Consider the following 21,680-nt stretch of genomic DNA (forward strand, 5'->3'; position numbering starts at 1 on the left):
GGAGAAAAATCTACCACTTCACAAAATTATTTAATCTTCACTCCTCTCAAGAAGCGTAAGAAAAATAAAATCCTAATTACAAAGTACTGCTAGCCAAAAGCATACAGGAAATGACAATCTCTTGTAACAAAGTGGGTGTGGCATCAGGAAGGTTATGCTTGATAAGATCTGCTTTTCAGATCACTCCCTGAAAAAATTAAATAGATAATGCGGGCAAGTATAATTACTTGCACAGTAAATCCGACTGCCTCGTCCATGATTTGCATGACCTGAGCCAGTCACTGCACTTCTCCAAGATTCAGTTTCCTTCCGTATAAAGAGAGGGTGTGAGAACAAATGGCTCACTGATTCTAAATTAGAGAGGAGGATAAGTAAGAGGTGGGTCATGAAGTCATCAGTGCTTTGGAGAATGGCTCTCTCAGCAAATCTTTAAACAGTCTTTCTCAACATGGCTAATAGGCAGTCATTGCATGCTTGGTCAGTGTCTTCACAAATCTTACAGGCAGCATGGCTAATAAATCTTATAGCCTGGAATGAAAGTCCACAGGCATGCTTTTGGTCACTGGACCAAGAGTGTTAAGGAGGGACTGAGACTCAAGAAAAAGTTGAGCAAGTTGTAGATGCCCAAAGAAACCAAGAACAATAATTCACACTATAGACAACAAACACTTGGATTTTAAACCACTTATTTGTCACCCCACAACAGGGAGTGTACTTGTCCCAGTTATTTTTCTCTTACCTACAGTGGAACCCAGAGTCTGGCTACAGGAAGCCCAAACATTGTTTGTTGTATGTACTTGTTTAACACAAGAAAACCAACATGAGTGGCTATGTTCATAACTGACATGCTTACCTACTACTTCTCATGTATTAACCAACTGTCCTTCATTTTGACCCTCAAGGACTTAAGGCCACAGTTTAAAGCCATGTGAAAGGACAAAAGAGCGAATACACACATTGTTAAACAGATTTCCACGAGCCAAGGTTTTCTTTCAGTTTGGGTGTGGGTGTTTTTGGATTTTGTTTCATTTGAGTTTTTTTCATGGGTTTCATTTTCAGGACTTCACCCTATCTGCTACCTCTCAGGTTACAATGCAAACAAAACCAAAAAGTTTTGCATTTACTCTAGTGTAATCATTACAACTTTTGTTCATTCTCTTCCCTCCCCCCCCCTACCTTTTCTCACTCAATAAATACACATGATGATATTCTGACTCAGGTAAGAACTAGCTTCAGTCCTTCACTCAACAAAAATGTACAATTTTTAAAACATCATGCACTGCTCAAGATACTTGGGATATATTTGTGAACAAAATGAAAAAATGTCCTAATGTAACTTACATGCCATTAAGTAGAAATTGTTATCATTATATATTTGTACTCTCATATAATGTATTATAGGTGATAAGGAATAAAGAAACAGTAGTGCAAATAATGCATTACTTGGATTGTGGATTAGGTGGCAAGACAGGTGTTAAAATGGGCGATTACAAGGTCTCAATGACTTGAACCAAGACTGCAGGCGCTGAGGGAGCTAACCATGAAGATACACAAAAGCCAAGGGATAGAGCAAAGGTTCTGGGATGACAGTATGTCTGACGTGTTCAAGGAACAGCACTGCAGGAAGTCAGTGTGGCTGCAGTAAGCTATCTAGAGAGTGAGTTAGTAGGGCAGACAGATCACAAAGAAACTTGGAATTCACTGAGGACTCCACTGTAAAAGTGCATTGTAAGGTTTTGCCTCAATGAGAAATAAGGAGTCACTGCATTTTTAAGCAAAGTTTTTAAATGGAAAGTTTTTAAAAAGGATCTCACCAAGGCTGCTGTGTTGAGAAGTCTGTAGTGGGTAAGGTTCGAAAAAAGGAGATCACTTAGGCTAGCAAAGATGATGGCTGCTTACATCAGAAAAGGAGTAGGTGACCTTTGAGAAGTGGTCAAACTGTGGATACAATGTTGAAGGTAAAGAGTCATGCTTTTCTAGCAGATTGAATATGACATGCAAGAGAAATTGGATTGTCAAGGATGACAGATGATCTACAAAGGATGAAGTTACTATCAATCATTGTGAGCAAAACCCCAGTGTCACACTACAGTTCAGATGTTACAGGTATTCTGATTTATTTAGTCTCACTGAATTTCAAATTCTCTTTAGTCCATCCCCTTTCTCCTCTTCCCACAGACACCAGCTAACTAGAGATGCCCAGTCTGCTGCAAAGCAATGAAGATCTTTCTCTGAAAAACTACAGATACAACTGCAATGACAACAGACCCCATACCGCAGAAGGCAACCCAGACTAGTTTATGCTGATGGCTACTCAAGAAATGTGGCAAGTTTCTAATGCTGTATACAGGCAGAATGAACAAGTCATTTCTCCTTTTTTGTCTCATTTCTTTGTCTTCAAGTAAGGCTACTATTACCCTTAAGGGTTATTTTGTACTAAATGAAGAGATGTGAAGCACTTAGAGCAGCATCTGGCACAGAGAAAACCTTATATAAATAAGGGTTACAATTATTACCATCGTTGTGGTTAAGTGTTTTTGTTATTTCTCAATCTCAATGATTTTGTGAGAAATTATATCTGAGGAACTGATGAGTATAATATAAATTTCAAAAACATAAATAACCTAAGATACACTGGCTCTGAGTACAAAACAGCACCAGTTCACTGCAGGTGTCCCAGGAAACCTAACTCCCTTAACTTGGTCATTCAAATTCTGCAGGACAAACACTACCTATTATATGTTAAGTCAGGGAAAACGTGGATACACACCTCCTATCTCTATGACTCAAAGAAACTGACCTATCCAGAAGTCCCATGAGCTTCTCTGAAACTTTTAATTCTGGTTGTCTGAGAGAGTTTTCAAGATATAAAAAAGCACTTCAGCTTTTGTTATATATTAGAATCAAGAATTCCTGAGAGGTAATTTTAAAATGTTTACTAATCATCTATCAATGTAACTCAGAAGTTAAAGTATAGATGTAGATCTGCCTATATTTAAATCTGTTTTCTCCTCCCAGCCTCTGATACTCAATGAATTTCTACTGAAAACACCTGAAAAGCAGGTAACACTTTCAAGATTTCAACTACTCAGGGATTCTCAACCCTAGTTGCATCTTAGAATTACCTGGAGAGCTTTGAACTTACTAATGCTTAGACAGTTGTCTAATTGAAACCAATGCTGTGAATCGCTGAATTCGGGAGACAGAAAGAACACTGTTTAAATGGTGAATTATTATTTCTGAGTTTAAACTAGTATCCTGTGAACTGTGTTCTGAGGTTTAAGGACACTAGAGCATAGATTATAAACTCCCTAAACCTGCTCTATAGTCTCTTTAACTATCCTGAATCTCCAAACCAAGAGTTGTAGACTTTCAAACGTTTTCTCAAAAAAATCACCAAAACGTAGGCATTTTTTTCAAATGAAAGACACAATACTCTTCTATTTTTCCTCTAGTAAAATTCTTAAGACTTAGGTCTTAGTGCCAAATAGCTGGTTACATTTCTTTATTCCTTGTTTCCTTACTATAATAGTAAGCGTCATTATAAACATAACATTTGTACCCAATATTAGTTCACAAAATAAATGAGAAATTATTTCCAAATGTTTGCCTGTCAACACTGGGAAGACTGGGTAATGGCTTTCTATAATAAACTCATTCATTCATTTAAAATACAATGCTTAATTATGTGCTAGATATTACTTGGGACTGTACAGTGATCAAGACAGACCTGGTCTAAACATCCTTCAATGTGACTTTAAATGTGCAACCGTCAAAATAAAGTATGGTTGTAGTTCAAATACATGGGGAGTAGGTAATAATTTAAGTCTAAAAATACGAACACTTGATATCATATAGAACCATAATTTACTAAGTGCTTACTCTAAACCCAATGCTGTAACAAGTCTCTATATGATACTCATTTAATAAAGTTGCTGTCCTAGAGATTAACTATCTAGAAAATATTAAAGGAGGTCACACAATGAGAAAACTCTGTCCTGTAATACAGTTTAAATTTGGCTTTCTATACTGGAGGGAATGCACCAATCTAAAGCTGACAATGGAGAACTGGAAAAGAATTATGTCCATTCATACAAGAACTTCTTTTTTAACCAGATTAGCTCAACTACATCAACTGTGAGATTTTTGGGAAAATAAAGTCAAGTTGCCATAAAAAGCAACTCTCTCCCATTTCAAATTCCTTTAAGTTGAAATTATGAAAACTGCACTTCAAGCACAATACACAGGCTGCCCATCTGAAGCTATCACTAAGCCACATAAAACAGTACTAGTTATCATACTGTAAGACTAACAAAACACACTCAACTGGATACTTGTGATCAGCCCTTTAACTTCCTTTAAAAACGCTAGTCCAGGGCCTCCCCGGTGGCGCAGCGGTTGAGCGCTGGGTTGCGAAGCTGCCCGCAGCCTCTACAGCGCCAGTTCAATGCCCGCTGCTCCCGGCCACCGGAGGAGGGTCCCACATGGCGCGCAGACCTCTCCTGACGCCCTCTGCTCCCCTCAGCAGTGTACTTCTGTCCTTCCTTCTGCCTGCTCTGCTCCCCGCTCTGGCTCTGGTGAATCCTCTCACCCTCCCGTGCTTCTGACTGTACCCAGTGCATGTATAAATAAATAAATAAATAAATCTTTAAAACAAACAAACAAACAAAAAACCGCTAGTCCAAACCTAAAGTGACTCCCATAAATCAGGAATTCACAGAATTGAATTCAGCCCCAAGAAAAAACGTGATGACATAACCAAAGCAGTTTCCAATTTTGATAGTACCCTAAAACAAGCATTCAGATGAGCGAGAAGCTACTTGACTCCAATCTCTCGACCCTCCCCCTCGCCCCCCCAAAAAAATCCTTTCATCTTTTTAAGTTTTTAACGGAAATGAGGGTGGAGGACAGTCAAGTGAGGTCAACGTGTAAGTTTCCCCGGCGCTGGCACAGACCCACCCTATTCTTCAACTCCTGGAAGGGACCGTGACACCCAAAGGAGGATTTGCGCCTCAGCTCTGCCAGCGTCTCCTAGACCCTCGCCTCCGAAAGGCCCCACAAGCTCACCCTGGTCGCTCCTAACTTAGCTTGTGGCTCCATCAGACAATCGCCTGGAATCCCCGGCTCTGAGGCCGCCCGCGCCCGGGGAACTGGGGACCGGCGCACGGACCGGGTCAGATCCCGTCACCTCGCGGCCCGCACCCCGCGCCCCGCGCTGCTCCGGGCGCCCGCCGGCAAAGTTTCCCGCCGGGGGCACACGCCAGGGGGCTGCTGGACGGCAGCGTGGCCGCGAACGCCCCGATCCCGGGCACGACCACCCCAGCCTGGCCCGGTCCTGGGGACAGGCTGGGCGGGACGCAAAGGCAGCCCGGCCGGACAGACGCGCGGGGCCAGCGCAGCGCGGAGGCGGGCGGTGCGGGGTGCCCGGAGGGCGAGACGGGCCCCCGCCCGCCGCGGGGCCCGGCCGCGGCGGCCTCACCGTCTATGTTCTCCCGGTCGCTGATGTGCTGCAGGTTGCAGCCGGTGTCCTCGCGGCTGAGGTCCGTGTCGGGCCGGTAGGACTCCAGCCGGGAGTGTGCATTCCTCCGGAGCTTGGGGCTGGATGACACGCAGCACGAGGTAGTGTTCCCCATCTTCGGCGGCCCCCGGTCTCCTGCCGTTCGGGCCTTCCACGCCGTCCCCGGGCGCGGGGCGCGGGCGGGCGGGCGCGGGGCGCGGGCGGCCGGGGCGTGGAGGGGAGGCCCGCCCGCGCGCCGCCGCGGGAGGAGGCGGAAGCCGCGGCCGTGCCCCGGGTCAGCAGCGGCGGCGGCGGCGGGGCCTCGCCATGGGCGGCGGCGACGGGCGACCCTGCCTCAGCGCGCTCGCCCCGGCGGGGCGCGCCCGTGCGCGGCGGAGGAGCGCGGCCGGCGAGCCCCGATCACCCCGCCGCGGCCATGGCGGGCGCGCCGCGCAGGCCGCCTCCCCCCGCGCTTCCCACAGACTCCCGGCTCCCTGAGGCGCGCCGCGGCGGCCGCGGGCCCGGCGAGAGGTTCCGGTTCAGGAGCGGACGCGCGCGCGGGCGGGCGGCGGGGCAGCCGGCGGGCGCGGCCGTCGGCCGGGGCGAGAGGCGCGGGCCGCCTGCAGAGACGCTGGGCGCCCTCCCCGGCGCCCGCCCCCGCCGCAGCCCCCGCCCCGCCGCGTCGCCGCCTCTTCCCTCTGCCCTGGAAGCAGATGCGCGGCGGAGGAGGGAGGTCCCGGCGGGCGCGGCCCAAGCGAGGGTGGGGGTCGGGCCCGCGGGCTGCGCCGTCGCGGGCGTTGGGGAGCCGTTCGCGACGTCACCCGCAGCCCCGCGTCCGGGTCCCGGCCCCCTGCGGGGCTCCGCGGCCTCCGCCCCGGCCAAACGCCGGGACGCGAGGGGCGTGCGGCGGCCTGCGGCGCGCCCGGGCCCGCGGAGGACGGGAGGAGGGCGGGGGACGCGGGCGCCACACGGGGGTGCCCCCTCCCCCCGGGACTGCGCTGGCCGCTCCGGGGCGCGGGTGTGGTGCGGGGAAGGGGGGGGTTGTGTTATTACAAGTGTGCGAGGAAGCTGGGCCTTGACTTGGAATGCTCACGTTTCGGGGTCTGCCCAAGACTTGTGGTCACCTTTTCAAGGCTCAAGTAAATCTTGCTGACCTCTGAGTTGCTTAAATGCGGAATCAAAACCACTGCGGAGTGCTTGGGATTTCCGTGGAGGTGAATGTGAGGTAGAGACACGTGGCTTCAGTCATCGTTTTACTTTTTAAATGCTTTTGGGGTTGGAAACAGGGTTTCAGCTGAGGCCAGGTAACTGAAGTAAAGGGATGTGAAAAGTGCCTGGTTCATGGCAAACACCAAGAAATTGTTGGTTTACACACACACACACCCCTACGCTTGATACCCCGATGGGAAACACCAAGAAATTGTTGATTTACACACACACACACACACACACCCCTACACCTGTTATCCCCCAATACCAGACTTCCTCCACTAGAAAGACTATCACTTCTTGCCTGTGTTGGGAAGGCTACAAGGCAGTATAAATAACGTTTCCAGGCTTTTTCCAAATAGTCAGTGAAGGAGTCATGAGGACAGACTCGGCTGAAAAACTGTTATTCAACAGGAAAAAAAAAAATCCTGGTACAACTTTAATTTTATATATATGAGGAAACTGAGACCCAGAAAGATGATGTTCTCTGGTGTGCCCAAGATCTCGGTAGGAGTTTGTCAGACACCAGTAATAAAAGGGAAGGAAAGAGTAAGGAAACTAATAGTTCTGTAGTATCAGTAATGTATGGCCATCTTGCCCAAGGCTTTGTAAACACTGTTGTTTGCATCTAGTCTTTTTTAAATCTATGCTGTTCCCCTCTCTTGCAGTAATGTTTGTATATTTATCAATCCCTGCTTTAAAAAGATTCATGTTCTGAACTGCAATAATGCCATTTGTTGGGATAAGTGGTGGATGTCCTTGAAAAATGAATGGTAGCAAAGGCTGATGCTGACAAGGTGAGAAAGTTTGAAGAATTGCTGCTCCCAAGAGGTAAGTACATAGCAACAAACCTCAATAATGTTCTTTAGGAAGGCAGTGCTGACCTTTGTGCTTCCCAGGAAAGTTTGACTGGGACATAACTATAAGCCAGTGGTTGTGTACAGTCATATTTTAGCACTACAATGTGTCGGTCAGATAACTGTAAAGTGGGAGAGGGATTACTTTGTTTTTATTTGCTGTTTTGTAACTTGGGCACTCTATGAAAGTAAACATTTTATCACTGAAGCATATGTGTATGTCATATCCACTCAGGCACGTTAAAGTCATTAAATCCTAAAATTCATATTAATGATATTGTTCAAAGGACTTCAGAGAGATAGAATGGCACTTACGATGTAGCTTGGCTGCTGCAAGCATCCTGTTCTGATGGGTCTTTGGACTAAGTATAAACAGGGAAGCTTATCTGGAGGTGGGGCAGACATGACTTGGTGGTCAGGGTAGCCACAGATTCTTCCCAAAGAATGAGACAGACAAAAATCTGCAGGGGCTTTTCATTTACCTCCCCACTCATATCCTATCACCTTCCTTTGATGTTCCTGCCATATTTCCCTTAGGGGTGCATTTCTTGGTCTTAGTCAGGAAAGTGACTTTTGGTCAATAGTCTTGGGTAGGAACAATAAATGCTAAACTCTCACCTAACACACACACTTCAAACTCCTCCAGCCAGACATGCCTCTTGCTTGACTTACAGTGACACTTAAGGAAAGGTATCCTTTATGGAATACTTGCTAGATGCCATGTACTGTTCCAAGAATTATTGACATCTGAGCCTCTCCTGTTATTCTCTATTTTCCAAATTAAGACACTTTAATTAGAGCTGTCTAAGGTCAGGCTACTGAGAAATGGCCTAACTGGGGATTTGAGCTTGGTTCTGATTACAAAAACCCTGAGCTCAGGGTTGCATCTGCCCCAAAATCCTGCCAGTTCGAATGAGAGAAGAAATTTGCAGAAGTTTTGGCTAGAAAAGAGACTCTAGGGCCTCCCTGGTGGCACAAGGGGTTAAGACGCAACCTATGAAGCTATCCTCAGCCGCTGCACGAGGTCAAACCCCAACCAGGGAGCTACCCACATGGCGCAGCAGACCTCTCCTGTCACCTGCTGCTCCCCTCAGCAGTGTATTTCAGTAGATCTGCCTGTTCTGCTCCCCACTCTGTCTCTGGTGAGTCCTCTCACCCCTCCATACCTCTGGCCTGTACCCCAGTTTTTGTATGCATAAATAAATCTTAAAAAAAAAAGAGAGACCCTAGTGTTGCTTCTCTCCTCTCTGTTCTCTTTTGAAGAGAGTTAGAAATGATTGCTTAAAGATAGAAAAGAGCAGGCTTGTAATTTCTGTGGATCCCAGTCTTCCTAATCAGTCACTTGACAGGCAACAAGGTTGAGAGGAAGCTTATGAAGAAATAACATGTATGGTTAACTACAGCATCTCAGACATTGTATCAGTTGGGAATCTCCTAGCAGGGATAGTTCTCAAAAACAATATAGATCTAGCCCAGAATTGGGGATGACTGGGAAAAGGAAGGTGAATTCTGCAACCTACTCCTTGAAACATTGTTTTCTTAGAAAGCATCAATCTGGGGGCTTCCATGGGGGTGCAGGGGTTAAAGACACAGCGCTATCCAGCTATTCACAGCCACTGCAGGACTAGTTCTATCCTCAGGCAAGGGAGCAACCCCACATGGCGAGCAGACCTCTCCTGCCTCACCCTCTGCTCCCCTCAGCAGTGTATTTCAGTAGATCTGCCTGTTCTGCTCCCCATTCTGTCTGGTGAATCCTCTCGCCTCCCATACCTCTGGCTTACACACTAGTTCTTGTATGCATAAATAAATCTTTAAAAAAAAAAAGCGAGCATCAGTCTGGATCTACTCATAACCTACCTTTCTTTGAACAGAAAAAATCATCTGGGTATTTCCTTCATCCTTTCTTCATAATTACTAAGATTTTGGCCATTATAAAAAAGTATATATGGAACTTAGGTGAGCTAACTAACTTTTCAAATTTTTTTCAGCAATAGTAACTTTTCAATAAGTTTCCATTGGAACCACAGTATTTAAAACATCAGCAATATCAGTATCAATTCATAAGATAAAAACAAATCAGAATAGATTGACTTAAAGTGAATCAAGTAGAGCATAATTACAGTTTTATTTCAGCCATACTCATATCCATGAAATATGAATCATTTCTACAACTCCTTCAATCACCTCCTAGGACACAGAAAACACTGAAACAAGTTAATCCAGGACCTAGAAAAGAAACAGTTTCAGAGGAAAAAAAACCTTGCTCCAAGTAAATCCCTTATCACCTGGTAAAGCCAGTTTCCTGTGTCTGTTACTCAAACATCTGAAGGCAGTTATGGAATAACTAAAACCCTTTGTTGTACACATTGATCTTCCTGTCACTCTTTTCCAGAGACCTCTCTCCAATTAAGGCCTTCCCTTTGGTACTCAATAAGCAGCCCATGTAATCAGTTATCAGGAAAGTTTTTAATAGCCACTCGACCTTGACCAATGTTAGTAATTCATTTATTAGTAAAATATTTCTTGAAAGTAGACTGAGCCAGGCACCTTGAGTTAAGAGTGCATAAGATACAGTTTTTGCCTTTCAGAAACTCACAGTCTACTAAGGTAGTTAAAAGAACAGGTTTAGAACATGCCAGTGATGTCAATATCTGAAGAATGTAGTCACTTCATGATAAAATCTGAAGAATGCTAAGACTGCTGCCATTTACCTTTATTGCCTGTGTTTACACCTAAAAATTCTTCTATGAAAGATTTATTCCTATGAAGAATTACATCTAGTGATTCTGTTAAGGATAGCTAGTACATTTAAACAATAATGCCAGGCCTCCCTGGTGGCGCAAGAGGTTAAGCACTGTACTATGAAGCAATCTCAGCCTCTGCAGCAGGAGTTCAATCGCCGGCCAGGGAGCAGCCCACATGGCGCAGCAGACCTCTCCTGACTTGCCCACTGCTCCCCTCAGCAGTGTACTTCGGTCAATCTGCCTGTTCTGTTCCCCAATCTGTCTCTGGTGAATCCTCTCACCCCCTGCATCTCTGGTCTTTACCCCAGCTCTTGTATGCATAAATACATAAATCTTAAAAAAAAAAAAAAAAAAAAAAACACTAATGCCAAGTCTTTTTGAACCAGACTACCAGGAACATTATGTTGAGAAGGATGCTGAGATCACATTCCAGCTACACAGGGGAAAACACTGTCATGAATAAAATCTGCCATGAGTAAAACCTTTGCTTGTGGAATGAAAATAATGAAGCAGGGGCTAGCCATAGTCTCTGGGGGTCTGGAAGACAGCCCACCTGGAAAATGATTTGTCTGCCCTATCACAGAATATTCAACTTCCCCCCAGCTAAACGGGAAATTCAGCGTCTCTTTCTAAACTCTATCTTCTTTATCCCTCTGTGCTCACCAATAGTAGAAATAGTCAATGTTTGTGTGAGTGCTTGGGAACTAGCATGTACCTTTGCTAAGGCAAAGTCCAGCCTCTCATAGGTAATGCACAGGTCAAAATGGGAGAGACTGCTACTTCCTTAGCCAATACCTTTTCTCCCATCTCCTATAGTAACAGGTCCCTTCATTTCTTGAGGAAAAGCAATATGCACACCTCAAAAATGATAGCTGGCCGTGTGACTGTCTGGCCAATAAAATGGCAGGTGGAATGAACAAAACCTGCATTAAAATGAAAAGACACTACTGAATTGGAGAAGATATTTGAACCTCATACAAAGGGTTAATATCTAAAACATAAAGCATTCATAAAACTCAACAACAAAAACAAACCACCTGATTAAACAGTGGACAGAAAATCTGAATACACACTTTTCCAAAGAAGACGTACAGATAGCCAATAAGACTCATGAAAAATGCTCCACATCTCTTGTTATTAGAGAAATGCAAATCAAAATGAGATATCACCTTATACCTATAAGACTGACTATTACCCAAAAGATAAGAAACAAGTGTTGGACAGGATGTGGAGAAAAGTGTACACTTATACACTGTTGGTGGGAATGTAAATTGGAACAGGTATTTTGGAAAATAATATGATGATGACTCAGAAAATTAAATATAGGAATTCCATAAAATCCACTTATTCCACTTCTGGGCGTTTAACCAAAAAATACAAAAACACTAATTTGAAGAGATATATGCACCCCATATTTACTGCAGTATTACTTACAATGTCAAGAGCTGGAAACAACCTTCAGTGCCTGTCAACAAGCAAATGGATAAAGAAGATGTATACACAACAGAATACTACTCAGCTAGAACAAAGATAAAATTCTGCCATTTGGCATTAGATGAATGGATCTAGAGAGTATTACACTTAGTGAAATAAACTAAAGGAGTCACACTGTGATTTCACTCACGTAGTTGTAGGGTAAGGTAAAAAGTATCAGGCTTTTCTGCCCTCCCGCCATTAGGATAGATGATGGAACCCTGCAGTCCTGAATGCATGCCTGATGGCGGGCACCTGGAATAGGTTGTGGGCATGTGTAGATGTGATACACCTGGGCTAAGACTGGGCTTTTAAGGGCGGCGTCACCGGGATGCCAACAAAAGCAGAGACCAGAACTGCCAGAAGGAACAGAACCACGAGAGCAGAAGAGAAGCAGAGAGGCCACCAGAGAAGGCCGGAGAGCCCAGACAGAGTGAAGACTTGCTGGGGACTGGGAGGCCTGCCAGCCTCTCGGCCCCCCAGTGCCTCTGCCTGCTGTGTACCTGGTAAATACCAATAAAAGCCTGCAAAAGCCACCAAGGGCTCCAGGACTCTCTCCTTTATCCCACCCAGTCTGCTGGATCAGAAAACGTGCTCCATGTCCATTCCTGCCCCTACATAGTATATAGAGGAAATGATGGTTAACTAGAACAGAAACAAAACAAAACAAAAACAACCTTTATACTATAAGACCAGTTAGAGATTACCATAGGGAAAGTAGAAGCTGTGATTGGTAAATCAGCTAAAATTAAAAATGTATGGTGAAGGCTAGAATTGGGCTTTTAGTGGTAAACATAATGTAGTGTATAGTCATTTTTAATGATGCACACGAGGCATTTTTTTTGCTTAGAATGTAGACATTATGACTGGAATTTCAGTGTGCACTTTTGAATACCAAGTGACCTTTAAATGGAAGCCATGGACTAAGATAATGTCCCTGTATGCTTTCTTTACATGATAGAAATAAAGCATTGTATAAACCACTGATATTTTCAACTCCCAAGTTATAGTAGCTGAGCCTTATCTGGCCAGGATTTGGCATTAGTCTTTAATACGGTTTTATGTATTCACATAGACAATTTTCAGTGTCTGGCCCCAGAAAATGGGGACTCTGATCTATAGCTGTGGGGTTGTCACATATACTTAGCACCCCCCAGCAGAATCCAGGTTGAAATGGAAAGATGCATGTAGAGTAAGTGAAAAAAGTGTCCGGCTTTTCTGCCCTCCTGCTATTAGCATTGATGATGGATCCCTGCGGTCCTACATCCATGCCTGATGGCGGGAACCTGGAGTGGGGTGTGGGCATGCATAGGTGGGTGCACCTGGGCTGAGACTGGGCTTATAAGGGCTGTGTCATGGAGAACCAGGAGGAGAGAACAAGAGAAGGAAGGAGAATGAAAGAACCAACAGACACACAGAGACCATGAGAGAGCGCCAGAGAGCCCAGAAAGAGTGAAGATTCACTGGGGCTAGGAGGCCTGCCAGCCTGCTGGCCCCCCAGCACTCCTGCCTGCCGTGTTCCTTGTAAAATCCCAAATAAATCTTGAAAAGCCACTGAGGACTCCAGGGCTCCTCCTTTACCCCTCTGCATAGGGTCATAGAGATCCTGCTTTGTGCCTTCCTGCCCCTACAATGCAATAGTAAGACTGGAGCCCAAACAGCACCTTGGTGGCAAAAAGAAGTGAATTCTTCCAAAAGAAAGGTTAGTTCCCCAAGAAACTAAAAGAATCAAATGTCTGCTATACTTTTAATTTAGTGTTCCTTCCAGCATCCCCAGAAATAGAGCTAAAGGTTTCTGTGAACAAGAAACTCCGTGAATGTACCTGGTTCATATGCTGAAGATCCACCTGACCCAGGAAATTGAATCCTGTTTAAAAAAAAAAACAAAAAAAAAACAACTTTTCAGCCTCCCTGGTGGCTCAAGGGGTTATGCACCGCACTATGAAGCTGTCCACAGCCTCTTAAGCATGAGTTCGATCCCCAGCCGGCCAGAGAACAACCACATGGTGCAGCAGACCTCTCCTGACTCACCCACTGCTCCCCTCAGCAGTGTATTTCAGTCAGTCTCCCTGTTCTGCTCCCCACACGGTCTCTAGTGAAGCTTCTCACCCCCCTGCACCTCTGGCCTGTATCCCCAGGTCTTGTATGCATAAATAAATCTTAAAAAATAAATTAAAAAAAAACTTTAATTTAATGTAGTCCCAGCTGTTTATCTTTGCCTTCACTATCACTGCTTTGGGGTGATGCGTCTATACAGATGTCTTTGAGGTGCATATCATGTAGTGTTTCGCCTGTATTTCCTTCTATATATTTTATGGTTTTAGGTCTTATGTCTAGTTCTTTAATCCATTTTGAGTTGGTTTTTTGTGCATGGTGTGAGGTAGTAGTCAAACTTCATTCTTTTGCATGTAGCGACCCAGTTTTCCCAGCAGCATTTATTGAGCAAACTGTCTTTGTTCCATTGCATATTCTTTGCTCCTTTGTAAAAGATTAGTTGACCATAGCTATGTTTATAGCAGCACAATTTATAATAGCTAAGCTTTGGAAACAACCCAAATGCCCAAAAATAGATGACTGGATCAAGAAGATGTGGTACATATACACAGTGGAATATTACTCAGCATTCAAAAAAGATAAACACATGCAATTTGCAGCAACATGGACGGCTCTGGAAGGGATCATGCTCAGCGAAATAAGCCAGAAAGAAAAAGAAAAATACCGGATGGTCTCACTCATAACAGGAATCTGGAAAACCTAAATAAGGGACCAGTGAAAAGAATAACTAAGAAAGAAAAAAATCAAAATCAACAAACAACTATGAACCAGAGACACACTTTGTTGGGGGGAGCAGGGAAAGGAGGGATTGGGGTCAAAATCAGGGGGTTGCAATTGTATGGGGAATATAAAAATAAAAAAATTAAGTTAAATAAAAATTTAAAAAAACAAAATAAAAATTAAAAAAAAGAAACAAGAAAACTTTTCTTTCCTAAGCCAGTTTTCATGATTCCTCCATTGGCTATTTGAAAAGGAGTGGAAAGGTGGTTTCTATTACATTACACTCTTTCCAAGACAGGTAAGAAGTCTTTCTAGTCTAAGATGACTGAGGGGGAGGGGTGGAACCCACAGAGGATAGTGTCTCCCATGACCAAGGCACTTTCACATGACTCTAGTTTTACTTGCTTCAGTTCACACTGTTTTCGTTCATGAGAAAACCCACCAGCATTTTAAAAGTGAAACAAGGATAGTTGAGTTGTGTGAACTTATTCCTTCTACCTATTATTAACCTTGGGGAACTCAAAACACTCTTCAGCTATAATTCAAGATTCAGATAGCCCTGGAGTTCCAAACAGAAGCTTCTCTTCCACAAAGAGAAGCTAGATACTATTGAAGTGGGTGGTTTTGTCACTCCCCTGCTTAAAATCAGTAACTTTTCCTTGTTTTTAGAATGAAAACTCAGCCTGCCGGGCGACCAAGTCACCTTCTCTCCGGCCCACTAGAACTGCTCACAGCTCACTCTTATGCCTGCCATTCTGCCTCTCATTTTGCTCATTTAACCCCATCCTCCTGAAACATCCAGCCAGCCTCCTCCCCCAGTTCCATGGGTTTTATTCCTGCTTGCCTTTCAAGACCCAGCCCAAACACTGATTTTTCTCTATTTCAACCTGGAGAACACACACTCACAAAAAGTGAATCTAAAGCCATTTTCTGTCTACTTTTGTTGTTTATATGCATTAATATGTTTTCTCTTCCTACTAAAATAAGTTCCTAAAGAACACCCTTGCCCCCTCAAGTTCCTTCTTTGTAGTCAGTCATGCCTGGTATCTTGGAAGCACCTAACAACTATTTGTTAGCTGATTGAGTAGGTTGAATGAGTACCTGAACATTCTTTCTTTTTTACCTTTGTAAGGTCAGGACTGGATATGTTATAGGACAGGGAGAGGGGCAGCCCAAACCCCGCAAATCTGCCTATTCTAAATGGGTTCTGCCATCCGCCGCATCAACACAAAACATATGACACTTTAATGGGAAGGGACTTTAATAAAAACTAGGAAACAATACAGGTGAGGCAAAGAGTCTAGTTTCTAAATGAAGCACCCAAAGTTACCCATCCCCTCGTGGGTAAAACTCCATCCATATGGGGTCGGCCCAGAGCAAGGCCCCAAAGCCTGCCACAAGTCTAAAGCATCTTCCAGTGGGGACCCACAGCAAAGGGTCACAAACAACCGGACAAGCCCGGAAGGAAAAGAGCAAAATCAACATCCAGATAAAAGCTGCCATTGTCACCTCCCCACGGGTCTCACCCACATCTGTGTCACCCAGTCCACGACCAAAAGACAAGCGCAGTTTCTTCACGTGTCTCTAGGCTCCATGCGCCTCCTCCAGGTCTCCTGGCTCCATCCTGCTTCCTTCCTCCGTCTCTTCCTCAGCTTCCTCTCTTCCTGCTCAGCTCCACCCTCCCTTGGGTGGGGCAGGGAACCTCCCCCTTTCCTGGGGACCACCCTGTTGCAGATACAGTGCAGGTTTTCTGATCCCATGCAGACCGGGTAAAGGAGGAGTCAGAGTCTTTTATTGGGGTTCACCAGGCATATGGCAGGCGGGGTGCTGGCTGGGGGGCTGGGAGGTTGGCAGGCCTCCCAGCCCCCATCAAGTCTTCACTCTATTTGGGCTCTCTGGCGTTGGTTCTGCTGCTTCTCGGCTTTTCTTTCAGCTTCGGCTTTGGCTTTTACTGGTGCTGCTACTGGTGCTGCTGGCGTCCCCCCGTGACACCGCCCTTAAAAAGCACAGTCTTAGCTCAGCTGAATCCCATCTACCTATGCCCACACCCTATTCCAGGTGCCCGCCATCAGGCATGCATTTAGGATAAGAATCCATCATCTATCCTGATGGCGGAAGGGCAGAAAAGCCTGACATTTTCTTTACCCTACAACCTTCATCTTCTAGTCTGGTATTTTTCTTTCTCCTCCCTTTGTTCTCAGTAATACAAGGGCAGGGGGTGAATTGGGGCAGGAGAAGAGAGTAGCTGGTGATGATTGTAGATCATGGTTCCTAAGACTTGGCACTGCACTGGACAAGGGATTGAACAAGCAGAAATCCAGGAAGAAGGCAGCATTTCGGGTTAGCTACAGGGATGAAGAGACAGAGCAAGGATGACCAGCTTGAATTTAAGGCTTATAACATAGAACAGCTGTAACTTGAATAGGATCAGAGCACCTGAACTTAATAGAAGAAACTACTAATGAAGTTCAGACAAATATCTGAAACATCTGCCACTCAACACCTTAGGCTAAGACAAAACACCAGCCACCTCCTGTCCCAAGCTGAAATATCTAAAACACTTGCCACCCAAAACACTTTACAAAAGGATTTTCAAATTCTTGAGTTTACTAGAGGTGATCATTTGATGTCTATTGTCCTGATCCTCTTTTAAACATATTACCCCTCACTGATACCAGCCAGGCCCATGACTACAACTACAAAACAATAGCTGGAAATTTATCTTCACTAAATCAAAAAAGGAAACAGAAGAACATGATACAAATGCCAGAACAACAACAACAAAAAAATCCCTGAATGAAGTGGAAGCCCCAACTCAAAGGAGTTGCTGAGCATGACAGAAGGTGAATTCAGGACAACAGTCCTGGCAATGCTGATGGAACTTTAAAAAAAAAAGCAAGAGGATATAAAACAGTAACATAATAATTAAAAATAAATAAATTTATTTAAAAAACAGAATAAAGATAGTGGAAATATGAGGCAGCTAAATTCAGAAGTAATGGCATTAAACATTATAGCTGATTTAAAAAATACAATTTAGGGTCTTCAATAATAGACAAACAGAAGCAATGAAGATAATGAACTTGAAAACACAATACTGGAGAATATAAGAATAGAACAAAGTTAAGAAAAAAATAAAAATAATGGAAACAGTATAAAAGCTCTCTGGAAAAACTTAAGGAGAAATTAACATCCATTATGTAGCTCCAAGAAAAGGAAAAGAGAAAAGAAAGGGAAAAGGAAAAGGCATAGACAATTATTTTTCAAAATAATAACTGAATAACTGAAAAACATCTCACTCTAGGATTGAACCAGAAATTGTGATTCAATAGGCCCAAAGAATTCCAAACAAAATAATACCAATAGACCTACACCAAAACACATAATGATAAAGCTGTTGAAAACCAGTGACAAGGACAGAATACTCAAAATAATCAATAGAAAAAGGGAAATCTACAGGGAAAGCCAGTCAGACTACCAGCAGATTTTTTCAATAGAAACATTCTAATAACAAAGGGATTGAAAACATATATTCAAAGTGCTAAAGGAAAAAGACTTTCAGCCAAGTATACCAGCAAGATTTAATAATCAACATAAAAGAAAGAATTAGGAGCTCCACTGGAAAGCAATTTATCAACTAGAAGAATTTATCAACACCAAGCTGCATATGGAATGAATTCCTAAAGTGGTTATTATAAAACAACAGAACAGTGACTATCACAGCAAAGATACCTAAATTTCTTAACATGGGGGAGGAAAAAGAAAGCAACAATGTGGGTCATTAAAAGAAGCCAAAAAAATAAAATAAAATAAAACAAAAGGTTGGAGACCAGAACTTCTAACAGTTCACACCAGTAGTCCATCATTAGAACCTTCAAAAGAAAAAAATAGAACACATAAAACAATGAAAATGAAACTTAAAATGTGATAGGAACCCCTCAAAAAAAAAAGACAAGACAAAAACCTGAAAGGTCCATGCAGCAGGCCGGAATGCAGGAGCCAACCAGGAAGCCCACCTGGGGGGCAGGAATGCGGATACCTGCCTGGAGGACTCAGACAATGAGCCTCCCCCCTCCCCCTACGAGTCTCATCTCTGACAAAGAACCTCTACCTGCCCTACAAACTTTTCCCGCCCTACGAGCCCAACTATCCACCTGACCTCTCCTCGCCCTATAAAACCCTGCTTCCCCCTAACAATGTGCGCGGCTTCACTGACCCCCACCTTGGGTGCGTGAGGTCCGCCGGGGCGCAATAAACTTTCCCTCCCTTTGAGAAATGTAGCCTGGCTCTCCTTTTCTTTACCGAGCCGAACCTTTCAAAACCAAAAACATAATAAATGACAATGAACACTCATATCTCATTAATCACCTTAAATACAAATGGCTTGAACTCACACACAAGTCGAGATAAAGAGTAATTGAATAAATTTCAAAACAAAGCCCAAACTCCTGCTGTTTACAAGCAACTCACTTTGACAACAGACAAGCATAAATTTAGAGCTAAAAAGTAGTGGAAGACAGTAATACAAGCAAATGGCAGCCAAAACAAACAAACAAACAACAGAAAAACCCAACCAGGAACAGGTATACTTATGTTATAGGACAGGGAGAGGGGCAGCCCAAACCCCGCAAACCTGCCTATTCTAAATGGGTTCTGCCATCCGCCGCATCAACACAAAACATAGGAGACTTTAATGGGAAGGAACTTTAATAAAACTAGGAAACAACACAGGTAAGGCAAAGAGTCTAGTTTCTAAATGAAGCACCCAAAGTTACCCATCTCCTCGTGGGTAAAAGTCCATCCATATGGGATCGGCCCAGAACAAGGCCCCAAAGCCTGCCACAAGTCTAAAGCATCTTCCAGTGGGGACCCACAGCAAAGGGTCACAAACAACCGGACAAGCCCGGAAGGAAAAGAGCAAAATCAACATCAAGATAAAAGCTGCCATGGTCACCTCCTCACGGGTCTCACCCACATCTGTGTCACCCAGTCCACGACCAAAAGACAAGCGCAGTTTCTTCACGTGTCTCTAGGCTCCATGCGCCTCCTCCAGGTCTCCTGGCTCCATCCTGCTTCCTTCCTCAGTCTCTTCTCCAGCTTCTCCTCTTCCTGCTCAGCTCCACCCTCCCTTGGGTGAGGCAGGGAACCTCCCCCTTTCCTGGGGACCACCCTGTTGCACTTATATATCCGATAAAATAAACTTTCAAGTAAGAAAGTTTAAAAAGAGGTAAGATACTATATTATGAGTAAGGGTCTAACACAAGAAGTGATTTCTATAAGTATGTATATATATCAAATAGTACCAACATACATAAGGCAGTAACAGAAATTAAGAGATATATTTATCAGGGTTCTTAACCCTGAAGATATTTTTAATTGTCACCAGTGGGGAGGGGATGATAATAACATTTAGTGGGAGAAGCCAGAGATACGGTGCACAGCACCACCAACAAAACTGTACAGTCACAAATGGCAATAGTGCTAAGGTGGCGAAAACCTGGGTGGAAATTTGCCGATGGTTCACTTCAAATGTATCATTCAGGCCTCCTTGGTGGCACAAGGGGTTAGGATGCAACCTATCCGCAGCCACAGCACAAGTTCGATCCCCAGCCAGGGAGCGGCCCACATGGCACAGCAGACCTCTCCTGACTCGCCCGCTGCTCCCCTTAGCAGTGTATTTCAGTCAGTCTGCCTGTTCTGTTCCCCACTCTGTCTCTGGTGAATCCTCTCACCCCCCCCCCCGTTCTTATATGCATAAATAAATAAATCTTTAAAAAAAATGTATCATTCATTCTATCAGAACATACACATCCTTTAACTTTTGGTAGCAACTGAAAGAAAATAATACCTACTCTATCAAGAATTCATTAACTAGTTTAGCTTCCCATTGAAAACTGCTTAAAAGGAAAAAATAATGTAACAGGGTGGTCCCCAGGAAAGGGGGAGGTTCCAGGTTCCCTGCCCCACCCAAGGAAGGGTGGAGCTGAGCAGGAAGAGAAGAAGCTGCAAGAAGAGACTGAAGAAGGAAGGAAGCAGGATGGAGCCTAGAGACACGTGAAGAAACTGTGCTTGTCTTTTGGTCGTGGACTGGGTGACACAGATGTGGGTGAGACCCGTGGGGAGGTGACCATGGCAGCTTTTATCTTGATGTTGATTTTGCTCTTTTCCTTCCGGGCTTGTCCGGTTGTTTGTGACCCTTTGCTGTGGGTCCCCACTGGAAGATGCTTTAGACTTGTGGCAGGCTTTGGGGCCTTGTTCTGGGCCAATCCCATTTGGATGGACTTTTACCCACGAGGGGACGGGTAACTTTGGGTGCTTCATTTAGAAACTAGACTCTTTGCCTTACCTGTATTGTTTCCTAGTTTTATTAAAGTTCCTTCCCATTCAAGTCTCCTATGTTTTGTGTTGATGCGGCGGATGGCAGAACCCATTTAGAATAGGCAGGTTTGCGGGGTTTGGGCTGACCCTCTCCCTGTCCTATAACAATAAGACACTTGCTTTTTTTAAAAAAAAAAAGATTGTTAATTTCAAAACACTTTAATTCCTACTCAAGGGCTTTTTAAGCAATCATTTTGGTTCAAGTTTTTCCAAATCAGTCTACAAATATATTGATATATGTGAGTTCAGAATCTTCCCAGTTGTAGCTAAGCAGGATTATACCTGATTTCCTCCCTTAAACTAATTGAGAACAGGGCCTCCCTGGTGGCACAGCAGTTGAGCGCTGGGTTGCGAAGCTGCCCGCAGCCTCTGCAGCACCAGTTCCATCCCCGGCCACCAGGGAGAGGGTCCCACATGGCGCGAAGATCTCTCCTGCCACGCCCGCTGCTCCCCTCAGCAGTGTATTTCGTCAGTCTGCCTGTTCTGTTCCCCACTCTGTCTCTGGTGAATTCTCTCACCCTCCCACACTTCTGACTATACCCAGTGCTTGTATAAATAAATAAAATAAATCTTAAAAAAAAAAAAACTAAATGAGAACAAATTCATTATGAGCTTGGAAGACGAAGTCTTTGACTTGATATGATGTGCAAGGTACAGAAAAAACTACTGCCTTTATTTAGAGTAAGAGATAATATTTCCTTCATATTAGCTCTCATTCAGTATTTCATTAATATTTTTCCTGTCTTA

At 44.2% G+C, this 21,680-nt stretch overlaps 1 protein-coding gene across 3 annotated transcripts in view; it reads right to left on the minus strand.

The window, feature by feature from the left end:
- CCNY (cyclin Y) overlaps positions 1-21,680 on the minus strand; it is a 205,585-nt gene that overhangs the window by 161,591 nt on the left and 22,314 nt on the right. The window contains exon 5 of one of the 3 annotated variants that reach the window (XM_054694995.1): positions 13,604-13,647. The exons of 1 other annotated variant lie outside the window; for it this stretch is intronic. Coding sequence is in view for 1 of the 2 variants with exons in the window: in XM_037510436.2 (XP_037366333.1) it covers positions 5,480-5,633 (154 nt within the window). In the remaining variant the exon portion in view is untranslated. Of the gene's footprint in view, positions 1-5,479; positions 5,815-13,603; positions 13,648-21,680 lie in introns of those variants that run through there. One more of the 3 variants, XM_037510436.2, reaches the window with a different exon arrangement.

The sequence above is a fragment of the Talpa occidentalis genome, unplaced genomic scaffold, assembly GCF_014898055.3.
Source record: "Talpa occidentalis isolate TD23 unplaced genomic scaffold, MPIMG_talOcc4v2.1 talOcc4.14, whole genome shotgun sequence".
Taxonomy (NCBI): Eukaryota; Metazoa; Chordata; class Mammalia; order Eulipotyphla; family Talpidae; genus Talpa; species Talpa occidentalis.